Here is a 15,259-nt window from a genome sequence, read left to right as displayed (position 1 = left end):
ACTCAGTGCTTCTCTCCAGACTGGAGCGTTCTAAGGGCTGGCCGTGCCACTCATGTTGACCCCTGTCCCCAGGCATCTCTCTCTATGTCTGGAACAAGGCAGGCACTCAATCCATGTTGTCAAATAAACCCCAGGCCATGAACAGCTTGTCAGAGGGCCTTTCATGCCCTCTCCTGCAGCTCTGATGTCAGGCTTGCATCTCCCTGAGTGTCCCCGGAACTAGACTGAGCCCCATCCTTTGGAGGAACCCAGGGGTTGCCAGTTCATGGGGATTTTTTGCCACTCGCAGTCCGTTTAATTCTGACAGACTTGAATTCAAGCACAATGCGAGGCCTTCCTCTGTCAGGATCTCCCATCTCATTCTGGGATCCTCGGATGCCACAAGTGGATGACACGAAGACAGGAAGACAAAACTTCTCACTGTCTCCTCCCTCGCCCTCTGCTGACTGGGTGTCCTGCTTAACTCTCAAAACACTGCAAAGTTTGCTTTAACCATTTTATAATCTAGGAGGCTGGTCTACACCACCTCTAGCCCTTCCTGCCAACACCCAGGAGTAGACCTCCGCCTTCATCTCACCCCTGGAATTTCTCTCAAGCCACAGAAGTACCCAGGGTGAGGGGCACCTGAGCTGGCCTCACATTGCACCTGGCGATGTGGGGACCTGGCTAAGCCAAGTGCAGGAGGGGAAAATTGCTCAGCTGACGCGTGATTCTCTCTCTAATATCATCACTCCCATTTCTCCATCGTCATTGCCCTCGGCTCCCAGACCTAACCAGATAATCCTGGATATTAGAATCTGTGCTTTTCATCTCTTATGCCATATTATATTCCATGTACAATGGGATCTGGATTTGGGCCTCTGCAGATGCAGAGTGAAGAGGGTAGCACAGCCAGAAGGGACCCCCAGAGTCATGTGTTTGCCCCTTTCTTGCAGCAATGAGGAAACCGAGGCTCAGGTTGGTGAACCAGGAGGAGTCATTTTTTCCCAGCCACCCATCCTGTATTCTCTCCAGCAGCCCAGACTGCCTCCCCAGCTCCTTGCTGGAGCACGAGAGCTGCCCTGACCTGTGAGGTTGGGGGTAGGGGGGAGGAAATCAAGAGGGACACGGGTGAGGCTGGACTCTGACCTCTGAGGAGGGCAACATGGGAGGCTGTGTTTCTCCCCACAGCACTCCATCAGCTTTCAGAGAGGCAGCTCTGGCTTGTCCACAAGGGTGAAGGACTTGGCAGGGAATCCACCTCCCAGCCCGGCTGGCAAGTGAGTCACAAAGAATGGAGCTGCCCTGATGATCAGACCTGGAAGAGAGAGGTGGACTGGAATGCAGAGCCGGTGGCCAAGGTGCCCTGTCTGTCTGCCATGAGATGCCCCGGGGTGTGGTGGATGGGGGCTCTTTTCTCTGCTACGATCCACCCTGTCTTGCCCACATATATCCGTCTGCCCTCCCTTTTCTCCTCCTTCTCTTGGCTTCCCTGTCTCCTGACTCCTTCCCTCTCTGCTTTCTCTCTCATCCCCCCACCCCTGACCCCAGCACACACCTGGACTATGCCCTCCACCAGCCCTGCCCTCTGGAGTCCTCTGCTGATGCTCTCCAGAAAGTGTTTGCTTCCTCCTCCTGGGCCCAGCCTACACACAGCCCATATCTGGGCTACCCGGGCAGACTCCAGGGGTTGCATATCCTCCTGGCGTTCCCCCTTTGGGCACTACATCCCATAGCCTCTGTGCCAGAGAGCAAGGAGAGAGCTTGATTGTGCTGACGCTTCTGCAGAAAGTCTGCAGCCCAGGGAGACCCCAGCGTCCCTGGGCAGAGATCTGGAAGAGGTCCACTGAGCCCTTCAGTGGTCATGGTGCCCATCCTTGCTCCTGTGGGAACCAGGAGCAGCATCACCTGGTCTGGTTTGGGCTGTATCTTTCACCATGAGAGGTCCTGGGTGCATGGCAGGCCTGGCGGGAGGAGGGAGGCTGTCCCTGCAGAGCTGGCATCAGAACTCTGAGGGCAAAAAAGTGAACCCACGTCCTAAAAACATTGGCATGGACAAGTTAAAATTTCTCAAACCGGGGTTATGCCAGCCAGAGATCACCCTGTCTTACCCAACAGCTGCAGCTTCCAGTGTTTACTCTGTGCCAGGCGTTGTTCTAAGCAATCGAGGTCATCATGGTATTTAATCCTGACAACAAACTACAAGGTACGTGCTGTTAGCAGCCTTTCTAACAGTTCTAAAAACCTGCCACTTTTCAGGTGACAGATCTGAGGCTTCGATGTCAAAATATTGCCTGACTTTGCTTCTGTAACTGACAGAGCTGAAATGTAAACTCAGGTCTGTTGGCTTTCGATGCCCAGGAGTTTAAGAAGCAGAGAGCATTGCCCAGATAGGGAAAGAGCTCTTCTCAGGATGGTTCATGTAAGTGACAGAGGCAGGTCTCCTGATTGCACCACATGATGCCTTTTGGTCAGTGAATAGTCAACTAAAGATGTGATAGAAATGGGCAACAGGTAACAGTGCAGAGGAGCCCCAGGCTGAGTGGGGATGGGGCAGGCACAGCAAAGGCCAGAGGGGCAGTTTAGGCCATGGGAAAATTCTTAAGTTTACATACATATTGATTTTATTAGGCTTTTTAAAAATTTTTATTATTTAGGCTTATTATTACAATGTGCTCAAGTCACTTCAGTCGTGTCCAACTCTTTGCGACCCCATGGACCATAGCCCGTCAGGTTCCTCTGTACATAGGATTTCCCAGCAAGAATACTGGAGTGGTTTGCCATGCCTTCATCCAAGGGATCTTCCTCATCCTGGGATCGAACCCACATCTCTTGTGCCACCTGCATTGCAGGCAGATTCTTTACCAGCTGAACCACTGGGGAATCCCCCAGTTTAGACCTATAGAATGATTTACCTACATACCCCAGAGCTGTTGGGAGAACTCAATGAGATAGTGGATGCAGAAGTACTGTGAAAATCTCATAACTCTACAAATATTAACCCTTTTTATCACTTTATTATCAGAGGCTGGTAGTCCTAACATCTGGGACTTAAGGAGACTGATAAAATGACAGAGTGGGAAGGGGTCCAAGAAGTCTCCCAGACACCTGGCTACCTCTCAGACAGCCTTGGGCAGGGGGAGCCCAGAATCTTCTGACCCTCTTGAAGAAAAAAAAAAAGCAAAACTACAAATGTGATGCTAATACAAAAATGAATATTTATTTAGAATGAGAAATCACAACGAATTACACATTTCAGAAAGCTGACAACACAGACACCACCAAAACTGAGACACAAATAAGACATTTTATAAATCATTATTATTGATCATCACTGTCACTCATCTAGAATACTTTTATCCTACACATTTTGGCTGTATGTTCTTTGATCTCCTCTTCCTGGGATGATAATTGGCATTGTCATTTTCTATAGAGAGAATAAAAAGATAATTCTGTCTTTCCTGTACGCATGGTTGATGCCAATTTGTTTTCATTGTTGACAGCTTGAAAACACGCATCTTCTGGCTTCCCTGCTGGGTACTGGTGGTGCTGCCTCTGAATCATCCTCCACCTGGGCTGCCCTGTGAGCGAGCTCCTGGTGGGGGCATGCCCGCTGAGAGCCACAGCCTGTGTCTGCAGTCTGCATGGCCCACTGGTGTCCTGCAGCAGCTGCTTCAGCTGGGCCACCTCTCTGCCCAGCTCAACACCCAGCAATCTTGGCTTCTGCTGATCTAGTCCTGGGTGGGGGCAGGGTGGCCAGGATGCCTGGGTCACGGTGGTCTCTGAAGGGGAGGCTGAGTGGCATCTTATTCTTCCTGGGATCAACATGTATGTGGCCTTGGTGAGGTGCCCCAGAAACAGGTGGGTGCCGGCCATTAGGAGTAGAACTGGATGGCAGTCCTGGGACCCTGCTGGGATGGCATGTGAGCCCAGCTGGGGCAGCGTGCCCACCTCATCTGGGTCCACCATGGCCTCCTAGCCACCCAGAGGCAAACATGTTGGGACCATCGAGGCCTGTATGAGTGCAAGGCTGTGACATGTGGACTCTTTTGGCCATGGAAGCCCAGCATTACCATTTCCAGAATAAAAACTCTGAGCCATCCTTCAGTAAGGATGCCTGCTGCTGCTGCTAAGTCACTTCAGTCATGTCCGACTCTGTGTGACCCCATAGGCGGAAGCCCACCAGGCTCCCCCGTCCCTGGGATTCTCCAGGCAAGAACACTGGAGTGGGTTGCCACTTCCTTCTCCAATGTGTGAAAGTGAAAAGTGAAAGCGAAGTCGCTCAGTCATGTCCAACCCTTAGCAACCCCACGGACTGCAGCCTACCAGGCTCCTCCATCCATGGGATTTTCTAGGCAAGAGTACTGGAGTGGCTTGCCATTGCCTTCTCCGCAATTTGCTTAACAGAATGGTGTGCATTAGTCAATCAGTTGTGTCTGATTCTACCCCTTGAACTACAGCCTGCCAGGTTCCTCGGTCCTTGGAATTTTCCAGGCAAGGATACTGGGGTGGGTAGCTATTTCCTTCTCCAGGGGATCTTCCAGACCCGGGGATCAAACCCAAGTCTTCTGCACTGTAGGCAGATTCTTTAACATCTGAGCCATCAGGGAAGCCTCTTGCTTAATAGAACTTTGCCAGAATTTGACCTCAGAACCTTTTACCTAATATCTATTAGCATCCTTGATTTTGGGAAATGTCGCTGTATAGAGACTTTTTCAGAGAAAAGTGAGAGTAGTTCATGTTTGAGACCCTCCAAAGGGCCCCACAGCATTCCCTGCAACTGGTTTCCCCACCAGGAAAGAGATGGGTCTGAGTATGTCCCACTCAGCCAAATCACACTTTCAGTAAAGGGTTGGAACCAGCCCTACACCTCCAGAAAATTATCTTTGGGGCAGGGACGGGGAAGCAAGATCCCCACCATGCTAGATACACAGTGTGACATCTGAGGGTTATTTGAGGGTTAAGTGCAGTGATGCATCAATGCCTGAGCACTCAATCAATGAGGCTTTTTTTTATCCTGTTTTCATTATGACTCCAGATTTCAGTAAGTTCAGGGTCAAGAGAGACTGGTCTCATGGCCTGAGATGCCACAAGGAAGACCCTCCAGAGTGCTGGGTGGGGAAGAGCAGGGACCCATGGGTGCCAGAGAAGAGTGGCCTGACCTGAAGGATGGAGGCTTGGGGTGGGGGTGGGAGTGGGGGTGGGGCTAAAAACAGGAGTGGCAGAAACATACTGTTGCTTGTTGTGTTGGAGGGTGCGGGGCTGACAGCTTTTGGTTGCTGTTTTAATATTTATTTATTCATTTGGCTATGTCAGGTCTTAGTTGCGGCATGAGGTATCTTTAATGTTTGTTGTGACATATGAACTCTTAGTTGCAACATGTAGGATCTAGTTCCCTGACCAGGGATCGAACCTGGGCCCCCTGCATCAGGAGCGTGGAGTCTTAGCCACTGGGTCACCAGGGAAGTCCCTGGGGCTGACCATTTTGATTGATTTACAGGACAGAAGGAGAAAGAATAGAGTCTTCAGAGCAGCTACAGGTTCAAGAGTTTACTCGGTGCTGGGTGTTGTTCTAAGCAATTTAGGTCATCATGGTATTTAATCCTGATGGCAAACTATGAGGTGGGTGCTGTTAGGTGCCTCACTTTCCAGTTGACAGATCTGAGGCTTGAACATCAAAAATCTTGCCTGACTTTGCTTATGTAACTTACAGAGCTGAAATGTAAACCCAGGTCTATTGGCTTTCAACGCCCAGGAGTTTAAGCGGCAGACAGCATTGCCCAGCGTCCACTCCAAGCACCCAGAAAGCACAGAGCTGACCCTGTGAAACCAGTGTTAGGAGCCCGTGTGGAACTGCGGAGGCTGGAACATCCCTGAGGCTGGAGGTGCCTACCTGAGACAGTGTTTGGCCAAAATAGAGAAGATGGGGCTGGGCCCCACGGACTTGTGAATTCAGCATCGATGGTAGATAAGCACTGGGTTCAGTTGCTAAATAGATGACTTGTCAGCCCTTAGATATGGAAGTGGCGGTAGATAAAAATCACTGCGAGAGCCGAAGTTAACAGAGAACAAGTTATGCCAGACCGACTTCATTCCTCTTTCTGACTTTGCCCTGCCAGCTTGATTCCATCCTTCTTTATGGCTTTGCCCTTCTGATGGTCTGGGGGTGGTGGAGGGGAACCTAAAGATGATGGCTGTTCTTTGAGCATCTGCTCCCATTTCTCCCGACATTCATGAGGACGCCTCTGGAAAATGAGCTGGATGATACCAGGGTGGGCTGGTTTCTGATGCATTGAAGGGACGCCTTTAGTGAGAGTCTCAGGAGGGAGGTGGAGACGGTTCAAGAAACAAAGAGGAAAATGTCACCATGACCTGACTGAGGAGAAAGCAGACACCATCGAGTGGGCTGATTTAATTCCATGTCTGGGATATCAGGGAAGGGAGCCAGTGGTACTGTCTGGGTGAAACAATGGTAAGAGCATCTCTTTGAATGTGTGCTCCAGGTCAGGCATGACTTGAATCACTGTATACGGATTCACTCATTATAACAAGCCTATGAGATAAGTCTTTTAAAAGGACAAGGAAGGCAGCCACTTTTCACAACTAGAAACTTCAAAGGCTCTTCTTGGCTCGTGGGGTGGAGAAGAATGTGAGAGGCCAGGGAGTCTAGCACCAGGTCCCCTCCCTGGGCCACCCAAAGACTCCAGAGAGAATGTTCCACAGCTTCCCTTAAGACCACATTCTGGGGGATGACAAGCATCTTTCTTACATCACCTCATCCTTTTGGGTTTTTATTGAGTTTGGGGCCCATGTGCCCTGTAGACCTTTGCTAACGCTCAGGCTCCAGAGCCCCAGGACTTCCTTCTTTGCTCCTTGTTTTGTAACTCTTTCCATGCCTCTGTTCTCAAGTCCTTTCCACCTCCTCATCAATATTAATGGAGGGCCCCTGAAACCTTACCGAGCTACATCCTGAGGGTCCCTAAATGGATGAGACACATGGACCCACAGGAAATGATTAAGCAGGTGGACGTACGGCCTGGCAAGTATGTGGCGGGGCCCCCAGCCCTCACCAACCCCGCGCCTCCAGGCACCCGAGCACAGAACTCCTTTCCTATTTTCCCACGCCCAGCCCTCCTGAATCTCAGCACAGGCCTGTGCTCCTCTCCCGGCTTCCCTGAGTACTCCTCTCAGCCTGCTCCCAGCCCGAGGGCAGCCTCTGAGAGCCCAGTTCTGGGTCAGGTGTTCGGAGCTCCGGGTTTGTAGCTGCCAGTTTCCCAGCCCTTATTTCCACTGGACTAGAGTGCACAGAAACTGCCTGGCCCGTAGCAGGCTCTTAATAAATATTTATTGACTGAACAGGGTCTATAAATACTCTTTTGAGCTCCAAGAAGACAATATCAATCTCTTTCCCGCAGGCTCTAGCCCATTCCCCCTTGTTGCAAGCTCTTTAAGCATCTGTTGGAGTTCAGGTTTCTTTATCCTAGGGTCTTGGAGGACCAGGATCCAGGATTCTCAGAGGCCCTGAACACACGGACGAGGTGCTAAACAGGGCAGGTTAGGCTTCCACACAGGTTGCCAGGATCTCCTCTGGCCACTTAACACTGTGCACTGCAGGTTCCCAGGGACTGATTTCCAGTAGTTAAACAGGACCCAGTGAGGCTGCACACTCTGTGTTAAGTTTTATGGTTTCAATGCGACAGTGTTCAGCATCTGCCTTCTCCAACAGCTAAATGCTGCTCCCCGGGGCCCTGTTCTGCCTGCGAGATAGAGCAGGCATCTTTCCCAAGGACTTTCTTCTCTAGCACTTTGGAGACGCATGGGCATTAACTTTTATGCTTCAAATCCAAAATAGACAATAAAATTAGGGAAGCAGGTTAGTGTTAATCTACAGGGCTGCCTGTGGAGGTGATCTGAGTCCTTGGGAGGAATTTCTGAGGTTGTCCTGCCCTCTCTGAGCAGAACTTTAACATTCAGAGAGAGCTAGGCTGGGAGGGAAGGCAAATGCCCAAAGCATGAAGAACTGACAGCTTCCCCAGGCACGGCAAGCTTATAGAAACCAGAGAGGGGCTCCTAGTAGGAGGGTTTAGGGGAACAGGGTGGCACATGCTCAGTCCACCCACTGGGGGCAGCCCAAACCAGCAATGTCTGCAAACAATTTGGAGGGTGGCCAGACCACAGTGGGTCAGCGGTGCCCAGGGATGCACAGAGTACATCACCCATGCGACACCCTCTCTCCCTCTGGGTGACAAGTGGAGGCAGTGGCCATTTGTCAGATGTCTACTGTGTGCTGTGACCTTACATGAGCTGTCACCCCCACTGCAGCCCAGTGGGGAGGGTAGAGGGATACGACCTCTGCAGGAAGAAACTGAGGTAGGGGTTGGGGGCAAGATCTCCTGCAAGTCCACAGCCTGTTAGTGGCAGAGGCAGGTGGTGGGTGTGTACCAAAGTCCTTGCTCTCCCAGGACACTGCACCTGCTCTTGAGGGCATGCCTTGGGACCTGGGCATCCCAGGAGGGCTGCCTAGCATGGCCAGGTTGGAAGGAGGGAACAGAAGAGTGGGAGAGGCCCCCCCCCACCATCCTGCTTCTCACCCCCCTGCAGGCTGGGTGAACCTCTGCATGTCACTCCCCACCAATCACCCAGTTCCGCTGTGTGCTCTGGGGCCAAATTCCTGACCCTGTGCCAGCTGCTGGGATGGGTGTAATTAGCTGGAAAAGGCTCTAAAGAGCCCATGCCAGCCAATCACAACCTTGCAATTAAAAATAGCTATATGGAAGTGAAGTGTGAAGGCGTCCTGTGACTTCTGCTGGGCGTACCTATGACGGGAGCTGGTCAGCTGGAAAACTGCTGGCCTGCAGTTCCTTCCAGCATGCACTTGTGTAAAGACCGCGGGCTGACCCCAGGAACACCCTGGATTCTAGGTGATGTGCTTCTGAGCTGGGGTAACTCCCTCTCCCAAAGCAGAAAGCACTTTTGGGGGGATGGTTTCTCCCACACCACCCCTCTGGGCACCAACTCTCAACACGGCCCAGTTTGTTCTTGTATCTCTTAATTCCCGGGGGGAAGCAGAAGAAAGATGGAGTCCATTCATACCCAGAGGGCGTCTGGGACTTTGACATGAAGAGCCAGAATCATGGCATGCTTAGGGTATCATGAGGATTCTTCCTTGCCACGTTAAGTTCATTATAATGAAAAAACAATCACAGTAAAGGGTATTTGTGAGCGAGACCCTGACGCAGCAGACACAAAGGGATAAGGTAAGGGGCGGGGGGAGATCCAGGTAATTTGGTTGGAGGCTGACACTGTTGCTGGGCAGGCATTTTGCTCCTACCAGCCTCTGTGCTTAGAACGATGTGGACATGAACACTTGGACGTCTGTGGCGCCTGAGCTCCAGGTGGGGAGCTGGAGAGGCAGCCCTGCGCTCGGCTCACAAGCTGTGTGCTGCGGCTCTCTGCTTCGGGAGGAAGAACGTTTTCTGGAAGGAGGCGAGGCCAAGCCTCAGAGACAGACCCCCCCTCCGCCCCCGCCCTGGCTTCTCTGGTGGGAAATGAAGCACTTACCTGGTAGTCTCAAGACACACCCTCAATTTGGAGTGAATGGCAGGGGGGAGGGGACAGGTGTGGTGTGAAGAGCTGAGATCTAGCCCTCAGGGATCCCGGGAAGGCTGCAGACGGTGGGGCTGGTGGTGGTCGGCGGCTTTCCACAGTGCACTCTTGACTCCCCTCGGGCTCAGCCGCCCATGCCAGCAGTGTTTGAGCCGGCCAGGTGGAGTTTAGGCATGAAGCTCGTGAAGACCAGCCCCAGCACGAAACAACGTTATGATTACCAAAAACTTACCCAGGTGCCCAGCTCGCGGCTGATGCTGGGTCTGGCACGCCCGTAGCCGCTCCCTCCTTCGTTCAGCCTCTGCTTCCGGTCATGTGCTGTCTCCAACCCCATTCCCCCATCACTGTCACTGCCCCTCCCTGCCCACCCAAATCCACTCCACTATTAAAGTCACGCTTCAAACTGTCATTTTCTTTTTAATTTTTAATCAGTCTGTGTCAAGAAAAAACAGGATTTGATCAAGCTTCCAGTTCTCACCGCTCTATCAGCATAGCAATTTTATGGATTAAAAAAAAAAAAAGAGTTTTGTTTGTATTTGTCTGAAACCCAGAGGAGAAAAAGAATCAGCTCCACAGATTAACATGTATTTGAAGAGACATTTCGGGACTTGGGAAATGTGTTTATCAATCATTTTTTAGGAACGACACCCAGTGGGCCCCGGGAGGGTGCGGGGGGCGTGCCGGATGGACTGATGGGTCAGGCAGCCAGGGGGACCCCCGAAGCAGGAGGGCAGAGCCGTCCATCTTTGGCGCCTGCAGACTTTGCAGGACAAAATCAAAGGGGTTAAATAATTCAACCTCATACTTTATCTGGAGGAGGACGAATGTGTTTCCAGATAGAATTTCTGTTTTGGAAAATTAAATCTGGCTGAGTTTGGGAGCGGGGGCAACAACTCTTAATAGTTAAAAGGAGAGGGGCTCACAACTGAGATAAACTGTCAAGTGGAAGCTTTTAAAAATGCTGAAACAAAACATTACCTTGGTTACTTCTCAACCATGAGATGTATTTGAACACACTCTGACCATGTGTAAAGCCACAAGGTTTAGCCAATGCCGTGGATCCATGTGCTAGACCATGAATACAAATACTGATGATATTTCACCAAAGGACAGCACGGAGGACAGGAACTCTGCCTTTGGAGAAATTTCCAGAAAGGAGAGTCTGCCTGAGTCTTTCCTTTCCATTCTCGGTGGAACTGCCACGTTCCGCTTTAATCTTGCCTTGAGTAGGATTGTCCAGCCAAGGAAGGCTGTCCGAGGGACACTCGAGAGCCTTCCATTGGGAGCCTGCAGGGGGCGCTCTGCTGCTCTGCCAGCAGCTCAACACAGACTTCCCGCAGAGGCTGAGCCATCCGAATCTGGAGTCCAGAGACAGTTTGAAGCGGATTTTAGAAGCGATTTACGCAATGTGACATGCTTTCAGAGGAGGCGGGTAGTACTCGTAAGCCAGCGGGAGGTGGAATTTGGTGGATATATGCGTGGAACCGTCTGTCCCATGTTCTTCAGCACGAGATGCCCTTAATACCTTCATCCAGGACTGCTCAGGGTTCCCCCTCATCCTTCTGTTCATCACTGGTCTTGGCAAATCCTCAAGTCTCCTTTTAAAGCACTGCCGCTGCCGTTTATCAGCCTCGCTCTTGAGTCCGAGATGCACAATATGAGTCGCTGTCCCCACTTTGTTGATAGATTAGAAAACTTGCTCCATCCCCCCCAAGCTCTGTCCTCCAGAGGCCTCACTCCAAGGTACACGGTTCCCATCCCCAAGGGGGTAGCAGAATCATCGGGACTTTTTCCAGTTATGGATCTTCTTCCATTAGAGGGATCTCTGTAAAAAGAGATGGTTATTAAACTGCAAAGACAGAGACGATTATCATACTAATACACTGAAAAATACTGTGAAGATCTGGAATTGTGAGCCTCAGTAAAATAGAGTTCCTCTTTCCCTGGTAGCTCAGATGGTAAAGAATCTGACTGCAATGCAGGAGACCCAGGTTCGATCCATGAGTTTGAGCCGGTTATGATTGAGTAACTAACACACACACAAGTCAGTAAGAAGAAGATAATGCTAAGTTCCACGTATCAGTTAAGAAGCAAATAAACCAACACCTCTGTACATCATTAGCTGGAAAATCCCATATCCAGCTCATAAAAATTAAACCGTTAGGCTTCAACTGTGTGTCCTAATGGTAAAGGTTACAAGCTCAGGTAGAGAGTTCTCTATGGGGAACCAGGAGACCCCTGTGTCTACATAGCTACTGCAACTTACTGCCAGTATAAGCTGGAATGAGTGCTTTCATTTGTAAAGTGGTACTGGCACTCCCTCCCCTGGGAAAGGAGCCCTATTTAATCTGATGCATTTTTGTTATTTTACCATGATCTGCAACCTGCTTTTCCTTGCAGTAGCAAGGAAGTAGTAGTACGTTCCTTCTACTTCACACCTGGTAAACACAGCCTGTATGTACCCAGAACTTCTCTGGGGTGGGCCCTCGTGCCCGGATGTAGGTCTTCCCTTTTAGCATGCATGTGTTACCTTGCTCCTGAGCACCATTTTCAGAAGTCCTGCCTGGTTAAGGGAGAGAGAAGAAAAGCATCCTGGATTACATGGATGCTTTGAAAATCAAGTTCCGCCCACCTAGCCTTTCTACTCTGGATGGCTTGGCGCTCTTTTGTGCCTCCTGGAATTTCAGTTAATGGGCTGATCACTTGTGAGGTGATGATCCTTCCTTCCAATAACTGGCCTTGCCTACGGCCTCTACATACAGCATGCAATTTCAGCTGAGAGAGACGGAAGCTCTGATTTGACTCTGAGCTGGGAGCAGGGTAGGAGGGTGGGCTGCGCCAGGGTGGCTTGGACCTCAGGGCCGACGCTTACCATCTGCAATGTCGATGCCCGGGCTGGTGGATGCCACCTCCCCCGCCGTGCTGGGAGCTGTGTCAGGGTTGTCAGAAGCGGGGCGGGTGCCCCCTTGGCATGTGGGAGGTGAATATAGACTCTGGAGCAACTCTGAAGAGCCTGAGACGCTGTCGCAGGTCTCTGACTCCCCCGGGCCCGTGTCTGTGTTCCCTGAGCCGGGGTATGCTGGGGGGCTCTGGTCATCCACGGGTAAGGGGCAGCCCTGGGCCACAGAGGCCAGGTATCCGGGGCCTAAGGCACTGAAGCCGCCGCTAACAGCCTCGTCATAGGACGGGAGCATGACGGGCACGCCATCCACCACCACGAAATCAGGGTCGCTGCTGGAACTCCTGGGAGGTCCCCTGTGGAGAGCAAAGCGGTACCAAGGTGACAGGTTGCCCCGGGAATGAGGCCGCAGCGCCCACCCACTGCAGCTGGGGTCCTCAGGGCAGCAGAGCTGGTGGTGCAGGACATGCAGCCGCCCTGCCGGGTCCCCTCCGGCAGATGGTGCGTCCACCAGGGCCACGCTCCAGACAGGACAGTCTTTTCTTTTCCTCACTGGCCCCTGCCCTCCGCCTCCCTGCCCCACTCTGGGCTCCATCATCTCCTCGTGCTATAAACTCGTGGACAGGGGACTGTGTGGCCCATTCCAACCAAGCATCCCAAGGTGCCCCTGCAGTGTCCCCTGCTGGAAAAGGAATAGCATCATTAAGAGCTTGGGAAAGCGTGGACCTTAGGTGCCCCTGTCAGTTACCGCTGCACTTAGGATGCTTCCTGTTTGTTTTCTGCTGCGGTCTAAAACTCACTCATTTTCAGTCAAGTCAGAGAAGCAATAATAGAAGAAAAAAAAGGAACTCTTTCCAGGTTTGTGGGCTCACGGTCACCTGAACCTAAGCTTCACCGTGTTGCCCAGAGTAGGGGTTCCCTTACCCTGCCATGCACTTGGCTCTGGCCTTGCCCTTGGTCTCCGGTCCCCTGCACCTTCCAGACCTCAGGTCTGAGGCCAAAGTCTCAGCTCTGCTGACTTCTCTCTGCTCCTGGACCCTAGAGGAACTGGAGTGGCTAGTATGTGGCCAGTGGGGACTTGGTTCCTTATCTTCTCTGCTGGGAACTGCTGCTGAGTGATGTGACCAGAAGGTAAACTATCAGGAAGAAGGGCAAGTCAGCTGAGCGGGCAGGCCACGAACTTCTGCATGCCGGCCTCCGCAGGAGCTCCGAGTCTGAGAACTAAGAGGTCTGGATGCTGGCATGTGGGGCAGAGGAAAGCGTCAGGCCATCTCTCTCTCTAACACTTGAGGCCACTGGCGTTTTGGAGCATCTTACTTGGAGATGCTGGCAGGGTCCCCTTGTTCCACCATCTTTAAGGCCACCCAGAGACAGGGGGAGATTACAAAGCCCATACCCCACTCCCAAAGACTGGAGCTGAGAGGCAGGGAAGAGTCTGCTTCAAATCTGGGTTCTCTCCCCTTCCATGGCCCTTATGATTGGATCCTGGATCCGCTGAGCTCCGCTACTCCCCAGCCTGCACAGTCTCACACCGGCCTCCTGTCTCACTTGGGCCTGCCTACCTTTTCAGTCCCTTTCAGCTGCAAGCTGCCCAGGTCAGGGTGACCCCAAGGATGCCTCTGTTCTCTGTTCTCCGCACAACAACAGCTCTCACCAGGGCACCCATGAGACGTCAGCTTCTCCCTCGCTAGTCCCAGCCCCACGGACTATCATCAGCATCTCTTCATAGTCTATGGCTCTGGGACCAGGAGAAAAACAAGCAAAAGCCCCTTCCTGGACCTGCCTGAGAATCTTATGATCAATTTGCATAGCTGAGACCAGTTTCCACACAGCTAGAGAGTAACCTACGAAGGAAATATTCAAAGAATTTAAAAAAAAAAAGTATAGTGAGTGTTACAGATCATTTAAAAAAAAATCTTAATATTTAGTCTGTATCCTGGAAACTTGGTTCCCAAGCCTATGTAGAAAAATAGCTCTATAGGCCACATTCAAATACTCCATGTACTATAAATCACAGTATGTAGTTTAGCTTTCTCCTTGTAGCCCCCAGGCCTTGTTTAGATAGTCTAATTGATCAATGATAGAACACGGTATCTTGACTCATAAATAACGTGAGGATGACGGGTTCGAAAGGAAAGAAGGCTCTAACACTTCAGCAGGGGCTTGGCTGTGGCCCCAGAATGGTGCTCACACAACTGTGTCTGGCGAGGATGCAGGGGCCCCTACCCCCACCCCCCACCTGGCACAGCTCCAAGGCTGGAAGAGTGGGGTACCTTCAGGTCATTAGGCCCCTGCAGTCAGGGGCACTGCTCTGTGGGATGAGTCTGTCCTGGGGGTGCGAGGCTAAGGGAAAAGGTGGGATGCTGTCTCCAGCAGTCCTGCCTGCTTCCCTCCCCTGCCCCCAGCTGGGAGAGTGAGTGTGGGTTTTCCTGGAGGGTTGAGTGGGAAGTGGTTAGTCCTGGAAGCCATCTTTGCTGGAAGAGTAGTACACACGCCCCCAGTGGCCAGCCTGTTTCTGTGGGCAGAAACACATGCCCTTGGCTGAAGCCTGAGGTCCCCGTGTGAGAAGACTCTGACGTGGGCACAGGAATTCACGGGAATACGTGATGCCTTTGTGAATCAGGGAGCCCTGGCTAACATCCTGTGATGTTCAGTGCCCTGCCTTCCTCCTCATGTTCACAAGCTCATCTGGGTGCTTCCTAAACGACTTCTCCTTCCAGGAACGGTGATCCACCAACAGCAGTCCTGGGTGGCTCTTGGTTTTGCAGGGTGCTG

At 51.7% G+C, this 15,259-nt stretch overlaps 1 protein-coding gene across 5 annotated transcripts in view; it reads right to left on the bottom strand.

Annotated features, from left to right (window-relative positions):
• Nucleotides 1–10,024: 10,024 nt before the first annotated feature.
• SUSD4 (sushi domain containing 4) overlaps nucleotides 10,025–15,259 on the bottom strand; it is a 142,029-nt gene continuing 136,794 nt past the window's right edge. For all 5 annotated transcript variants that reach the window (XM_055419830.2, XM_055419831.2, XM_055419832.2 and 2 more), the window contains 2 exons: nucleotides 12,458–12,840; nucleotides 10,025–11,410 (listed from right to left, as the gene is read on the bottom strand). In XM_055419830.2, coding sequence (XP_055275805.2) covers nucleotides 11,382–11,410; nucleotides 12,458–12,840 — 412 coding nt within the window. In that variant the 3' untranslated portion in view covers nucleotides 10,025–11,381. The remainder of the gene's footprint in view (nucleotides 11,411–12,457; nucleotides 12,841–15,259) is intronic.

This window comes from Moschus berezovskii, chromosome 17 (genome assembly GCF_049115385.1).
Source record: "Moschus berezovskii isolate FMDL1 chromosome 17, NW_MosBer_1.0, whole genome shotgun sequence".
Lineage (NCBI taxonomy): Eukaryota > Metazoa > Chordata > Mammalia > Artiodactyla > Moschidae > Moschus > Moschus berezovskii.
The sequence above is the reverse complement of the archived record's forward strand: the minus strand, read 5'-3'. Positions and strand labels throughout refer to the sequence as shown.